General features: G+C 38.9%; 1 protein-coding gene across 12 annotated transcripts in view; it reads right to left on the bottom strand.

Annotated features, from left to right (window-relative positions):
* Nucleotides 1–14898, bottom strand: part of GRIK1 (glutamate ionotropic receptor kainate type subunit 1) — a 437503-nt gene that overhangs the window by 119300 nt on the left and 303305 nt on the right. For 11 of the 12 annotated variants that reach the window (XR_011387736.1, XM_070071889.1, XM_051819209.2 and 8 more), the window contains exons 5-6: nucleotides 4635–4688; nucleotides 458–631 (exon numbers count right to left, since the gene is read on the bottom strand). Coding sequence is in view for 11 of the 12 variants with exons in the window: in XM_070071889.1 (XP_069927990.1) it covers nucleotides 458–631; nucleotides 4635–4688 (228 nt within the window). In the remaining variant the exon portion in view is untranslated. The remainder of the gene's footprint in view (nucleotides 1–457; nucleotides 632–4634; nucleotides 4689–14898) is intronic. The other variant, XM_070071886.1, reaches the window with a different exon arrangement.

Here is a 14898-nt window from a genome sequence, read left to right as displayed (position 1 = left end):
ACGTACCTGGGGCAGGAGGAACCCAAACACACAGACTGTACGTGGGTCTGGCGTTTCTCCACATCTGCTTGCACCTGCTGAGATGGGGCACGAGCCAGGAAGGCCGACTGGCAGGTTTTCCTCCTCTTTCCTCCCTATCTGCTAAAACCACATCCCCAGGGAGAAGAAACTCTCTCCTTGCTTTTATTTTAGTTCCTGCTTTGTCTTCATTGGGCGGATGAAGGTGCCTACCTCTTCAACTTTCTTATCTGCAGTAAGTACAGCCAGCAAGCTGAAAATAGCCACTTTTGATAGTGGCCAGGCACAGCTTTTCAAACCAACCATAAAGCTCATCCTTCTCTCAGGCAAGTCAAGGCCCATGTTATATCTCCTCACATTTAAAAGGCATAGAAGATTTTCATCCTAAGCCCTAAGGATTCAGCATTAATTTAAATGACTTTAGGTTAATACTACTTACTGTCATCATGCCATCCAAAAGGCCAGTCTCTGGCCTGGGCGGGGCCTGTAACCGCTCCATGGACCACTTCTCAATGATGGATGACACGTGGGGGTTGTCAATGTTAAGCAGCCGAAACCCAGTCATATTTACACCGCTATACCTGTAGAGTTCCAGATCTAAAGCAAATAAGTCCTGTGCAATATTAAAAATGATAGAAGTAGAAAAGAATTAGAATTTTTGATGTTTTTATGCAAAAGAGAATTAATGACTGCAGAAGCAGGGCATAGATGAATTAAAAATGCAGCCATTATCACTCCATTTCTATTAAAAAATATCCCATTGGTTTTCATTTCATTCTCATTCTGCCTGATAAATTTTTTTTTTTGATAGGCAGTGTTAGACAGTGAGAGAGAGAGAAACAGAGAGAAAGGCCTTCCTTTTCCGTTGGTTCATCCCCCAAATGGTTCACTTCCCCAAATGGCCGCTACGGCCGGTGTACTGCGCCAATCAGAAGCCAGGAGCCAGGTGCTTCCTCCTGGTTTCCCATGCAGGTGCAGGGCCCAAGGACCTGGGCCATCGTTCACTGCACTCCTGGGCCACAGCAGAAAGCTGGACTGGAAGAGGAGCAACTGGGACAGAATCCGGCACCCCAATCAGGGATAGAACCCGGGGTGCCGGCGCTGCAGGCAGAGGATTATCAAGTGAGCCACGGCGCCCGCCAGTGCCTGATACATTCCAAGGTGGTAAGTGGTTCTCATTTTTACTCACCTCTTGCAAGACTGTTAGAGTTTGGATAACCCAAGAACAGGAATTTGGCTTCCAATAAGTTGTACGCCCTTGGGTACAAAATAGTCTCGGGGGAATTGGAAGAGAGAATTGTGGTCATTTGGTTCAAAGATTTTATTTTGTCACGATGTGACCAAGTATCTCCTTACTCATCACATCTTGCTGCCTCAAGAATTTCTAGGTCTTGCTATGAAGGTCAAATTTGGAGATTGCACATGTACTTGACAGAAAGACCACTCCTGGTTCATGGGTCATAACTCACATTCCCTACAATGAGGACATGAAGAATGCTCACTGTACATCTATGCAAAATAAGAACTAGAGTTCTTACCCAAGGATATTATTGGAGCAGGTGGTTGAGTTGAATGTGAGAACAGGTACACAACAGAGCTCGTTCCTTTTCAGACTAATTCAGCAATAAAATTTAACCTGCTCCAGTGTTTTTCATTACACTGGATGAGGCTGAGTGTAAACCAGAAGTTTGTAAACTGATTCAGATTTCTAACACACTTACATGGTAATTTCAAGTTTTTTATGTATAAAAAGGTTAGGCTGGAAAACATACCACATTTAAGAATGAACAAGAGTTCCCAAATAGTATTTAACAGAAAATACATAAAAATTCCTAACAGTACAGCTGCTGGCTGCAAGTGCAGTACAGATACTACATTACCAGTGATAATAGTGGTTACTCGAGAGCAGCAGTTCCTGAAACACTTCATGATTTTCATTTGCATGAAATGCATACAGATTTATTCTTTTGAAGAACTCTTCTGCATTGCTACCCTTTCCCATGATAACTTTGGACTAAGTGGTAGAACTCCAACAGTGCAGTTCTGTGCTTCCAGCTCAGTGTTAGAAAATATGTACTGCCTTTTAAAGTATTATCTATTCCTTTTCTGTACTAAGTATACACATTTTTTTTTTCTTTAGGTTTTGTCAATACTCATGGGAAGGAATGGTAAGATCACAAAGGCAAAGCAGGAAAGAATGGAGATAAAACCAAAGTAAAATGCTTCAGGAAGCCAATTTATAGAAAAAGATCCAGGGATTAATGACTTCTATAGCACACTCAATAAATAGATCAAAGATACCTAAGTAACAAAAGACAGAAACTTCCAGAAAGCATATTTAATCCCTGAGGGATTCAATAGGACATAGATACAGTGCACTAAAATGAACACATTAAACACATGAACAGTTAGATTGTCCTACAACTTGTGGTTTCTACGCAGTAGAGAATGTGGGGATGCCAAGGTCTGATTTGTGATGTGCCCTTGTGAGTACAGGATAAGGAAAGGAGAAATGGGAGGGGTGAACAGGAATCTACAGTGCACAGTTTGTTCACTTTCAAGCATCTCCATTGAAGACCAGTGTTTTTAGATTCAACTGTTCATATTCTTCCTCAAATTTCTCCAAAACTAGCATTTTGGGGTTTGTACAGATGGGATTTGCAGAAAGTTCTCAGGGAGATGTCAGACTGTCAGCATTAATATCCAGGTCTTTATGGAGCCAGAGCGAGGCCCATATTTGTGAACAAAGTAAGACACTTAAAAGTCCCAAAGTGGAGGTGAATGATTCTGTGTGCCATATTGGCTGGGTTAGCATTCCACCTCTGCTCCTTTCCTTTCCTTTCTTTTCCTTTCCTTTCTTTTCCTTTCCTTTCCTTTCCTTTCCTTTCCTTTCCTTTCCTTTCCTTTTCCTTTTCCTTTTCCTTTTCCTTTTTTTTTTTGACAGGCAGTTAGAAAGTGAGAGAGAGAGACAGAGAAAAAGGTCTTCCTTCCATTGGTTCACCCCACAAATGACTGCTACAGTCGGCATGCTGCGCCGATCTGAAGCCAGGAGCCAGGTGCTTCCTCCTGGTCTCCCATGCGAGTGCAGGACCCAAGCACTTGGGCCATCCTCCACTGCCTTCCCAGGCCACAGCAGACAGCTGGACTGGAAGAGGAGCAACTGGGACAGAATGTGGTGCCCCAACCGGGACTAGAACTCCGGGGTGCCAGCACTGCAGGCGGAGGATTAGCCTAGTGAGCCTCGGCGCCAGCCCCACTTCTGCTTCTAATTCCACTTTCCTGCTAATATACACCCTAAGAGGCAGTAGGTGTTGGCTCAGGTGGTTGGATCACCACCACCCATGTGGGAGACCTTGACTGAATTCTTAGGTTTTGGTTCAGTCCTGGCCTAGCCCCTGATATGGAGATGTTGTGGGCATTTGAAGAGAGAAACAATGGTTGGAAGATCTCTGTACCTCTGCCTCTTTCAAATACATTAGAAATAGATACATAAAAAATACCAAAAAAAAAAAAATACCCAGGGTTTCCCTTCACTATTCTGAAAAAGAATCTGACCAAGAAGGTAGGATCATGAGGCAGGAGACCACAGAAACCTTAGTTCAGGAACTTCTCCCCTGCATCCTGCTTCTCTGTCCTAAACTCAATAGATGATTCTTGCCCATTGTGCCAAAGCATCTATCCCATAATGTTGTCTGCATCTCCTCATGCTGTCAGAGATCCGTGGGTCAGGAATACAATCTACTGCTTCTGGAATAAATGAGTAAAACAGCTCATTGGTCTTCTATTCTATTTTTTTTCTTCTACTCATCAGGAATAGGATTTATTTGTTAAAGTTGTTCTTGTGCTGAATCCCCCAGAATCTGGATGGACTTTAGTTGATACACACTAACAGAGGTTAATTCTGTGTTTTCTTTTCAGATCAGAAAGTGGAGTGTGTGTGACTGTGGGGGAGGGTGAAGGGAGAGTGTGGTGTGTACGTGTTTGTGTGTGTGTGTATGTATGTGACTGATTTCTGATATTAGTTGATTAATAGCTACCACATTATTTTGATATATTAAGTGTCCTATATCATCATCCCTTTTTCTGATAATTCTCAAAGTTTAAGGCATCTTAGAGTTTGGATTTCTAAGGTTTAGAGCCATAATTGTTCTTAGTGGTTCAAAATTCTTAATGTGTAGAGCATTCCACAAGCTCCTTTTCTTAACAGTTTTCCAAACCCCTGTCAGGTCAACAGCCCCTGGTACACCAGCTGTATCCTGACATGGGCAGAAAAGCTGCATCGGATTAAAGAAGGTCAACACACACTCTGGTGTACTCCATAATGAATACAAATGGTAAGTGGTGCTTCTTTATGAATAGCTTGCACTTTGATAATTTCTATGTAATGGAATTTTTATTTTAATTCCTTTCCAGATACTCATGCATTGATGCAGGTTTAAAAAAGAAAGAAAGAAATCTGCTGCTCCATATTACTGTGTTTAGGAAATTCTTAGGAAAGTAAGGCAAATTTCCATGACAGTAGCCTTCCTTTGACACTGGTGGAGTTGACATATTTGAAATAACCATGTGAAGATGTTTCTTCTTGTGTGGAATAGATTTCTACCAGGTACGCTTACCAGGGTTGTGAAAAAATAGTGGTAGTACTCTGTCATCATGCCCATGAACAGAATCTACAAAAGAGAAACAAGGGAAAGATTTAGAAGCAGAAACATAATAAGAAATAGATCATTAGTAGGGTGACTGCCAAAGCTTGGGAACATAGAACAAGAAGGGCTTTGGAAATCCATAGACTTGGAGAATCATAAATTGGAGCCCAATTAGAGGCTGGTGTGGAGTGAGGTCACTGACCTTCAACCAATTCTATTTTCATTACACTATGTTAGATTTACAACAAAGTAGTCAATCTGATGTCAAATTTAAAAATAGTTTATGCTCAACGAATTTTATATTTGGAGTTGTCTATAATGACACAGGGTTTGTTTTTCCTACTGCCTAGGCTTTTGCATAATCTTATGTTTAAAAATATACTTTATTGATCTCCATTTCCATAGCCGTGATACTTAGCATAATGTTCCCCACAGAGTAGAGCTCATTAAATGTGAAAACAGCAAAGCTGGTGTGTAGATATTTAAATAGGAATTTACAAATGCATATATCTCTGAACCCTTTAGCTCTACTCTTTTTCCATTTTATCCCATTGACTGAGTGAGAGAAGAGAGGATTAGTTTATAGACAGTTGCATACTGTCTTGATTATGATTCTGAGTTATGTATTTAGGATCTTGATAGTTCCAGACATCCCATAGTAGGGATATTGTTTCTACTTTGTTTAGGAGAGAGAAGAAGGAGGGGATAGAAAAAACAAGGGGATTTGCTGGTGGTAGCTTATACAGTGTGATTTTTTTGGATTCCTGGAAGTGGTGTCAATTTAGAAGAAACAATTGCAAATTATTCTCTAAATCTAAATAAGTGCATCATCTTCCTTAGGGCAGGTTATCACAGGTACAGTTTTTTCAGTCTTTGAGTAGAAATCAATGGAGAAGACTTAGAAATCAAATTTCCAAGACAGTTTTCCCTGCAACTCTGGGTCAGTAGATACAAGGATGCAATGAGTATTCCCTATGGAAATTTTAAAATCTAAAATTCCCAGGTTCATCACAGAGATATCTCGAATCAGAATTTCTGAGAATGGAGCCTGGGTTTCGGTGTCTCATAGCAATGTTTGAGAATTATTGTTCTGTGGAAAATCTGAACATTTGCATTAAGCTACAAAGACCTTAAGAAATGGATTAAAAAGTCTGATGAAAGCATTACAAGTCATGAGAGGTCCTAGAAGGTGCCTAAGATATATAGGCTCGAATGATTTTACACAAAAGAAATAAAAAGAACAAAGGTATTTGGTGACTACACATAACAGAATATGAACCTGAATATGACACTTTTCTTAACAACATCTCTGCTAACGTGGAAACCAGAGGAATATTCAGTGAAATTGTAATGTCACAAAAGCAAGACAAATGATAGGAAACTCTCTTCATGAATCATGAGCCAATAGCATGTAAGTCACTCCTATGGTGATAACAAGACCAGGCACACAAAAGGATTTTTAAAAAGGGTAGACTTGCTTCAGGACCATCAATAACACTTAATGCTGTGCATGGTGAGGTCTTGTTAGCTGGTCTCTTATATCATTCAAGCATAAAGAGCTGGCCTGCTGGGGTCAGTCAGGAATCCAATTTTTCACTTGGGTCATTAGATAGTATAATTGCTGCCAAAACTCCTCATGAAGGGGAGCTGGGCAAGTTTTATGTGAAGATACAGAGCTGGACACTGAGGTTTAAAATATCATTTCTGGAATTGAAAATGAAACACAAGGGCACCTGAGCTACAGCTTTTCACTCGGGTAGAAATTTTTTTAAAAACTTCATTATGGATATTTTTGATCTCCTGTTGTGGGTATAAGCATTTTTTTAAACAACTATTTAACGAATTATTTTTATTTTTGTGTTTTATAATTCCCAGAGGCAAATCTTCATTTGATATGCCTCTTACTCAGTGTTAGAAATGCAGTATAAAAATGTAGTGCATAAATAGACAACAGGCCTGCTTTTATTGCACAAAGAACCCTTGGGTCCTCCAGATACAATTGTTATTCCCTGTGCTAGGGAAAAAAAAAATTCTCTTTCCTGGACATTTGCTTTGGTATAAGTGTCTTCTGGTTCTTTCCTTGAATTTATTAGAAATGGAAATTAAGAAGCAAATACAATCATTGATAACTGGCCTGTCCAACCTATAAACACTCTAGCATATAGGTGTAGTAAAACTTTTAGATAAGAACAACAAGGCCAAAAACACCAAAGGTGGTGCTTTTAAATCAGTTGTTCTTGTGGTGGTCTGTAGACTGGTTGGAACCAGCCACCTTTCCCTCTAATAGTAGCTTCCTTTATAAATAAAAGAATTGATAGGCAGATATTTGGCATAGCGGTTAAGACACTGGTTAGGAAATCCACATCCCACATTGAGCGCCAGCTCTGGCTCCTGACTCCAGTTTCCTAACAACAAAACCCTGGGAGGCAGTGGTCATGGCTCATGTAATTTGGCCCCTGCAACTCTTTTAGGAGACCTGGGTTGAGTTCCCAGTTCATGAATTCATTGTGGACATTTGGGGAGTGAACAGTAGGTTGGGGAGCACTCTCCCTTACGCATTTTCTCTCTTTCTCTCTGTCTGTCTCTCTTCAGAGATTTACTTACTTGTTGCAAAGTCAGGGTTACAGAGAGAGAGGGAGAGACCAGGGAGAGATCTTCAGTCCACTGGTTCACTCCCCAGATGACTACAATAGTTGGGGCTTGCCAGGCCAAAGCCAGGAACCAGAAACATCATTTGTACCTTCCACATAGGTGGCAGAATTCCAAACACTTGGGCCATCTTTTGCTGCTTTCCCCAGACCATTAGCAGGGAGCTGGATTGGTAGTGCAGCATCTGGGACCCAAACAAGTTTCACATGGGATGCTGGTGTCACAGGTGATGGCTTTACCTGCCATGCCACACTGTTCACACCTATTCTCCCTCTCAAACAAACTAAAAAATGAAAAGAATACAAAAGTTTTGCATTCATATTATGTTTTTTTTCTCTACATGTTGGTATTTGAACTATAAATAATTGAGAGTAAGAAAATATCACATCAAGTTAAATGTCACTTTCAAAAATAAAGGATATAATTATGATATGGGAAGTTTTTAATCATTCTTTACAAAAACTACTTTTTCTTAGAAAGGCTACTTTTTTTGAATTTTGATATTGTACTAGTCAGCTGAACTGATCAAGTGGTACTAAGTCATTTTTAATGGCACAAAACACATCGTGTCACATACGAATATATCATAAATGTGTCTATCAGTACTATTCATTTGATAACACATTTTCTTTAATTGTTTTGCTGATATGTTCTTTTAATAATTATTTTAAATCTTAATGGCATTATTCTTAAATACTTTTTAAATAACTTTGCTGTATATAAATCTGTCAGCACTAACTTAGGTTTATTGATAATAAAATTTCCAATCCTTTTGATAACATAATGTATCTCAAATAGGGATAATGTTGAGAATCTATACCCCCTCTTGACTTTGGAAGATCCTAAGTGTGGATAAAAGTAGTATTGATTGCCAGTTTTACCAACACATGATCAAATGGCATTTCCTGTTTAGGTAGGGCCATGTTCCCATTCTGAACAATGAGATGGGAAAGGTACTGACATATGTAACCCTCCAGAGATTTCACTCCCCCTGACATGTGACCTGCATATTATTAGCAGCATAACAAGCTGTTCTTTTGAATAAATGTATTTTTTTCTGTTTGATGAATTCTGCAAGACATGTGTGTGTGATTTTGTTTATGACTTGCTTTTAAATTAAGAAGTTTAGAGCAGAAATTGTATATCCTCCATCACCAACTAGTCAGGAGTGGAGGATATTCTGTACTTTTTAATGTTATTCAGCTGTACACTTTTTTAAATCTAATTTTCCCCTTTGTGCCAACTCTTCTCTCCTTTTAAAAACATTTGTTATTTTGCTTCAAGTGAATTTTCTTGGATACTCCAGTTTTATGTAGAACAAAGACAGTACAAATAAATAAATGATTGGGGCCGGCGCCACGGCTCAATAGGCTAATCCTCCACCTAGCAGCGCCAGCACACCGTGTTCTAGTCCCTGTCGGGGTGCCGGATTCTTTCCCGGTTGCCCCTCTTCCAGGCCAGCTCTCTGCTGTGGCCTGGGAAGGCAGTGGAGGATGGCCCAAGTGCTTGGGCCCTGCACCCCATGGGAGACCAGGAGAAGCACCTGGCTTCTGCCTTTGGATCAGCGCGGTGCGCCGGCTGCAGCGCACCAGCCATGGCGGCCACTGGAGGGTGAACGAACGGCAAAAGGAAGACCTTTCTCTCTGTCTCTCTCTCTCTCACTATCCACTCTGCCTGTCAAAAAATATAAATAAATAAATAAATAAATAAATAAATAAATAATTGATTGGGGCAAGCCACTTTTTTTAATTAAAAGAAGAGCCTGATATAACTGCTGGGTTGGATTATAAAAAAGAAGACTCCCAGGAAAACAGTTATTCCCCACCCCCCAACATCATTACCATTTCTCATAATCATATTATATGTTACTGCAGAATCAATTACAAGAACTCACAAGAGACCAATTCCAAAATGTCCTGCATCGTTAGGGCATCTGATTTTATCTAGCTAGCATGATCCTTAAATCAGTAAGGGAATGGGTAAGTTGTACCTATTTTAAGGCTTTTTTTGTATTATGCTACTGAGTATGAACTTATTTCTTGACTATTCCCTTATTTCATTGACTGAAAGATAATTACTCATTGTTTTATTTGTACATAAAATGGATCATCAGAAGAGCGAATGAAAACTCCTGAAAGGAAAATTATAATGACACCATCCATATCAATACCCTGGGTCACAGTTATTGCTCATTAATAATGATGACCCAACTTTGGTCAAGGTGCTTTCTGAAGTTCTGAGGACAGTACTCTCACGACACAGTTCACAGTAGCATTGACCTCCTTGATCTAGCCTTGTTATTCCTGACAAAGACAATCTACTGGATTCTTACTAGGAGAAATTATCAAGTACAGCAGAACAGCAACAACACCATATTTTGGTTTGTCTCACAGGTCTGCATTGATGTCTATATGTGTATTATAATTTCTTTATCCAGTCAACAGTTGATGGACATCTGGGATGATTCCATATCTTAGCTATTGTTAGTTGTGCTGCAATGAACATAAGGGTACAGATAACTCTTTCACATGCTGTTTTCTTTTGATTTGAGTAAATTGCCAGGAGTGAGATGGCTGGATCATATGGTAGGTCTATATTCAGATTTCTGAGGTATCTCCATACTGTCTTCCACAGTGGCTGCACCAGTTTACATTCCTACCAACAGTGAATTAGGGTACCTTATCTCCTGCATCCTCACCAGCATTTGTTGTTTGTTGATTTCTGTATGAGAGCTGTTCTAACTGGATTGAGGTGAACCCCCATTGTGGTTTTAACTTTCATTTCCCTGAAGGCTAGTGATCCTGAGCATTTTCTCAAGTGTCTGTTGGCCATTTAATTTCCTCTTTTGAAAACGTCTGTTGAAGTCCTTTGCCCATTTCTAACTGGATTGTTTGTTTTGCTGTTGTTAAGTTTCTTGAGCTCTTTGTAGATTCTGAATTTTAACCCTTTATCAGTTTTATAATTTATAAACAGTTTCTCCCATTCTGTGAGTTGCCTCTTCACTTTGCTGAGTGTTTCTTTTTCAGTGTAGAAGTTTCTGAGATTGTTAAGAAGCCTGCACTGTGTTTGCAATCTGATCACTTCCTAGAGAGCAATGCAGTGCTGTAGAGACAACAAAAAATTCTTCCCTGCAAATTTTCAGCATCCATCACTAAGAACAATCTGTAGGTCACACATAATTGGCATTATGCTGCTATTGCCAAAACAGAAGCTTAAAATGGAAACCAGAGTGCTTCTAAGCAATTTTTGAGGTGTTCCTACAATACATACACACACACACACACACACACACACACACATATATATATATATGGGTTTTTATTACTGCTCCTTTCCATTGAAAAATAGGTGTCTTAGAAGTTTGTATTGACTAACCTGAAGTATATTGCTCTTTTTATAGTCTTCTCAATATCAGGATAAATTCAAACCCATCAGATATGGTTTCCAGTCAATAATTTTAAGTGAGTAACTTCCAAATATGTGACATGCCATGTAACTAAAATAATGGTTTTATCTGAAGAAAAAAATAAGTTCTTTCAGCATAGGAATCCTCAGAAAATCAGTTGAATGATTTCAAGTCTCAGAGAAGCAATTTTAAGATGAAGACTTCAGCTTGAGAGTGTATCTCTTTTTGATTTTCCAACTATGCTACTTCAAGCTGCATCTATTACTACACTACCCTCTGAGAAGGATGATTGGCCATACATGTTTTAAAGTTGATCATTAGTAGAAAATCAGCTGTTAGTAAGCCTATAAATGAATTTTTATTGTTAAAAAGGAAATGTGTGCTATTTAGTGATTATAAGTTACATCTACCAAAAATAACAGTGGAATGTATAGAAAATAATATTGAACTCTGGGAAAACTTGACATACAGAATAATACATATTTTCTTATAAAGTAGGTTGAATAATTCCATTAAAATGTGTATTTCCTAATCCCGTAGCTTATTCATGTGTTACTTTTCCTGGCTAAAACATGTGACTGAATGGGAGGTTTGGAGGGCAGGGAGTATAGTATGAATTATCTAAAGGGTGCACAATATAATGATAAAAGTCATTATAAGATTATTGTAATGATGAAAGCAGGAGAGGCAGAGGCAGAGAGGGTGATGTAAAAACGGAAGCAGAGGGCAAGGGGTAACATAATGTGGGGCCTCAAGCCAAAGGGTGAGGAGCGCCCCAGCAACTGGCAAACGCAGGGAACCAGGTTCCCCTTGAGGCCTCTAGAAGGGAAGTAGCCTCCACAGCAACTTCATTCCAGATTTCTGACTCTCGTAACTGTAGGATGACACACTTGTATTGTTCAAAATCACTAAAGTTGTGATGGTTTGTTGCAGCAGCAATAGGAAACCAAACACACCTCATTTTCACATCTTTTTTGTCATGGTACAAGAGCTGGCACAAGTTTGGTATATTTACATCAGATGTGTGTATCAAGAGGAAAAATAACTTTCTTGTTTGAGGTTGAGACCTTTCTAAATTTCTCTGACCTTCCTCCCCATCTACATCCACACATTGACTTCTCCACAATATGTGTATGTACACAGATACAAGCTAACCCTCACACAAGTGTGGAGCTTTTCCTTCCTTTTGTAAATGGTTACTGCCATTCACCATCCCATCCCACTTTCCTTTTGCCTCCGTGTTACACAACAGGAAAGCAAATGCTATTCCACCATGCTGGTGAGTAGAATCACTGAACTACTTGGGAGTAACAATCAGTCCCAAATCCTTGATAAGCTTCGCTCTCCAGAAGTATGGTCAGGAAGGGAAGGGAAGCTGATACTAGTTTATATTAAACCAGTGGGGTTTAGTTCAGCTTGAGATGATCTGATTAGAAGAGCCAGGTTGCATCACCCAGGTGCACAACAGAGAAGATTATGCTATTTAAAGAATACAGACTGTTGTGAACTGAGCTGGAAAAAAAAAGATTTCCTGCAGTAGAATGAAATAGGAAATCTGGCAAACTGGAGAGAGTGAAGATTTAGGAGGATTACATGAACCTACAGAATAAACTTCTTGCAACATCCAGAGGACATTGGTGGGAAGTTGAAGCATAAGAAAGAATACAGTGGAAGAAAAGTTTTAACTGTAAAGGTCTGAACACAATCTAGAAGCTGGAAAGTTTACAGATAGTGTGTTGAATATTGTGTAGTATTTTTCCAATGAGCTTCTTTTATCATGGTGGTACCCTGAACTAGACTTTAAATTTGTTGAAGGTAATCTTTTGAAGGGAAATAGAAATGCAGCACCAAATGATGGTTTTTATGGTCTCCTGAGGTAGCGATGGTCAGTAAAGTCACAAGTCTGGTGCCTCATCCTCAGCTGTTTGGACAATTTTACTTTGTCAAGTTCTCTAAAAACCATCAGGCTTAGAAAACAATTATTTCTATCAGTGTTTTTAAGTGTGTTAACATCACCAAGGAACTTTTAAAATGCCCAAGTTCCATCCCTAAACATTCTGATTTATTTGGCCTGATGTATGTTCTAGGCATTGATATTTATTAAAAATTCCCAGGTGATACTTGTGAGTGTAGTCAATGCTGAGAATCATTAATTTTTATGATCCAAACTCATATTTGTAAACCACAACTGTAATGATCACAGCTACTATTTGCTGATTGCTACAATGCTGCAGTAATAGGTTTGTTATGTACAACACATGATGAAGTGGTAGTCTCAATTTACAGAGATAAATCATTGTTATGGTATTTGAACGCAGGTTTGATTTCAATCCTGAACTATTAGAGCTATACTAATTCATTTGTTGATAATAGTATGAGTGGCAGGAAAGTCAATAATTTGCACAAAATCTTTTGAGACATTGACATCCCAAATAAAAACATGTGATTGTTGAGAGTGAAGTTAGAATCACAGTAGTTGAAATTTTATCCCAGGGGTACATTCAAACCAAGAGAGATTGGCTAATTGTCCACCCACTTTTGAGGGCTTCCCCTGTCTAAAGAGCGGGCTCTAGCTATATATGGTTTTATCTTGGACAATGCTCAAGGTACTATGAGGAATCTCACTCACTGTTCCTCCCCTGTGGGAGTGTGGACCTCTTTGATCCTCTGTTACAACATCTCTTTAGATACTAGAATTAGATCCAGCTTTTTCTTCTGATTTTAAACCCTTTTGGTGACATTTAAGAACTTGAATTTTTTTATGAATTCACCTTTCATTAAGAAGGGATTGTGTGTAAATATTGTAACAGATTTTATTTTGGCTAAGATAGTATAATAGGTGTTTTATGTGCACTAGATGTGATTTTTGGCAGTGGGTACAAGGTATGGAGGGCCATGCATGACAGATGATGCACATCCTAATGTGATGCCTCACCGTGCTCAGGAATTTCAAACCTGAGATTAGACAGAGGCTGGATGAGGAAAAGAAAGGGAAGGGGATTTATGGCACAGTGATCAACTGTGATAGTTCAAAAGGAAGATGGTGAGAGAAAAGGAAAAGGAGGTTGATTCTGAAGCATATTCCGAGGGTAGAATCTGCAACATTTGGTAACTAATAAAAGAGAAAAATGAAAGTGAGTCAAGAGAGTTTCTAGGTTTCTGACTTGAATAACTAGATGATAATTATAGTTGCAAAGAGAGCAGTTGGAAAAAAAAAAAAAACCTGGTTGGTGGGCTAAGAATGAAAAGGAAGAGGCAAGGTGTGAAATCTGGCAAAGAGATTTTATGTCACTGGGTGTGATCTGCAACAGACATAGAGTCTTGGAAGTTCATTTGGAGAGGAAGTGACACAAAGTAAGGATGATGTAGCACTAATTCACTCTTGCGGCTTTCCCTAGACACAATTCTGCCAACGATAATGATGATAATCTCGAACATGTGAGATCATGAAAGATGAATAAAAGCATCACAGCTGAGCTTAATGTTTTATTTCACTTTTCTCAGAATAACTAAGCAGTATTACAATCTCAGAAGTGGAAAATCACAAATCACCAGATCTTCTACTACTAAATGATAACTAAATCCATCACACTGGAGTTTTTAACAGTATCACATTCCTCCCTTCTTACCCCAACACAGTACTTGGCTCATAGTAAACACCTGAAAAATGCTAGCCAAATAAAGAATGGAATTTACATCTCCTAGAATTACCTTTATGGGAGGATTTGGCTACCACTCATGGGGAAAATAGGGAGGGAGGATCCTTTTGGTAAAAATCTTATGAAAGTTTGAAAAAGCAGGTGTAATTAACCTATCAAAGTAATTTTTAACCTGCTTTAGTTTATAGGCACCCTTAAAGAATTTGGTGGATATTATAGACCCTTCCCCCAAATGACATGTTTTTGGGCTTACTTTCCATCATAGTTTAGAATAAAGCTGCAATTCACTGATTCTATTATAGGCTTAAAATGTGTGCTGTTCTACACATCCCCAACTTTTTTTCATGATAGCTTCCAATGTACCCTTGCTTCCATTGCAAGAATAGTTTTTCTTATCTCCCACTACAGCCAAATTTTGATGTATCTTAAATTCAGTATTAGGACATTTTTGAGGCATATATATAATTTTTATTGCTTTCTAGTTCAGGTTATAGCAAGTCTGAATTATTTTATTACATAT

This window comes from Oryctolagus cuniculus, chromosome 4, assembly GCF_964237555.1.
Source record: "Oryctolagus cuniculus chromosome 4, mOryCun1.1, whole genome shotgun sequence".
NCBI lineage: Eukaryota > Metazoa > Chordata > Mammalia > Lagomorpha > Leporidae > Oryctolagus > Oryctolagus cuniculus.
Note: the sequence above shows the minus strand (reverse complement) of the source record. Positions and strands in the feature narration are given on the sequence as shown.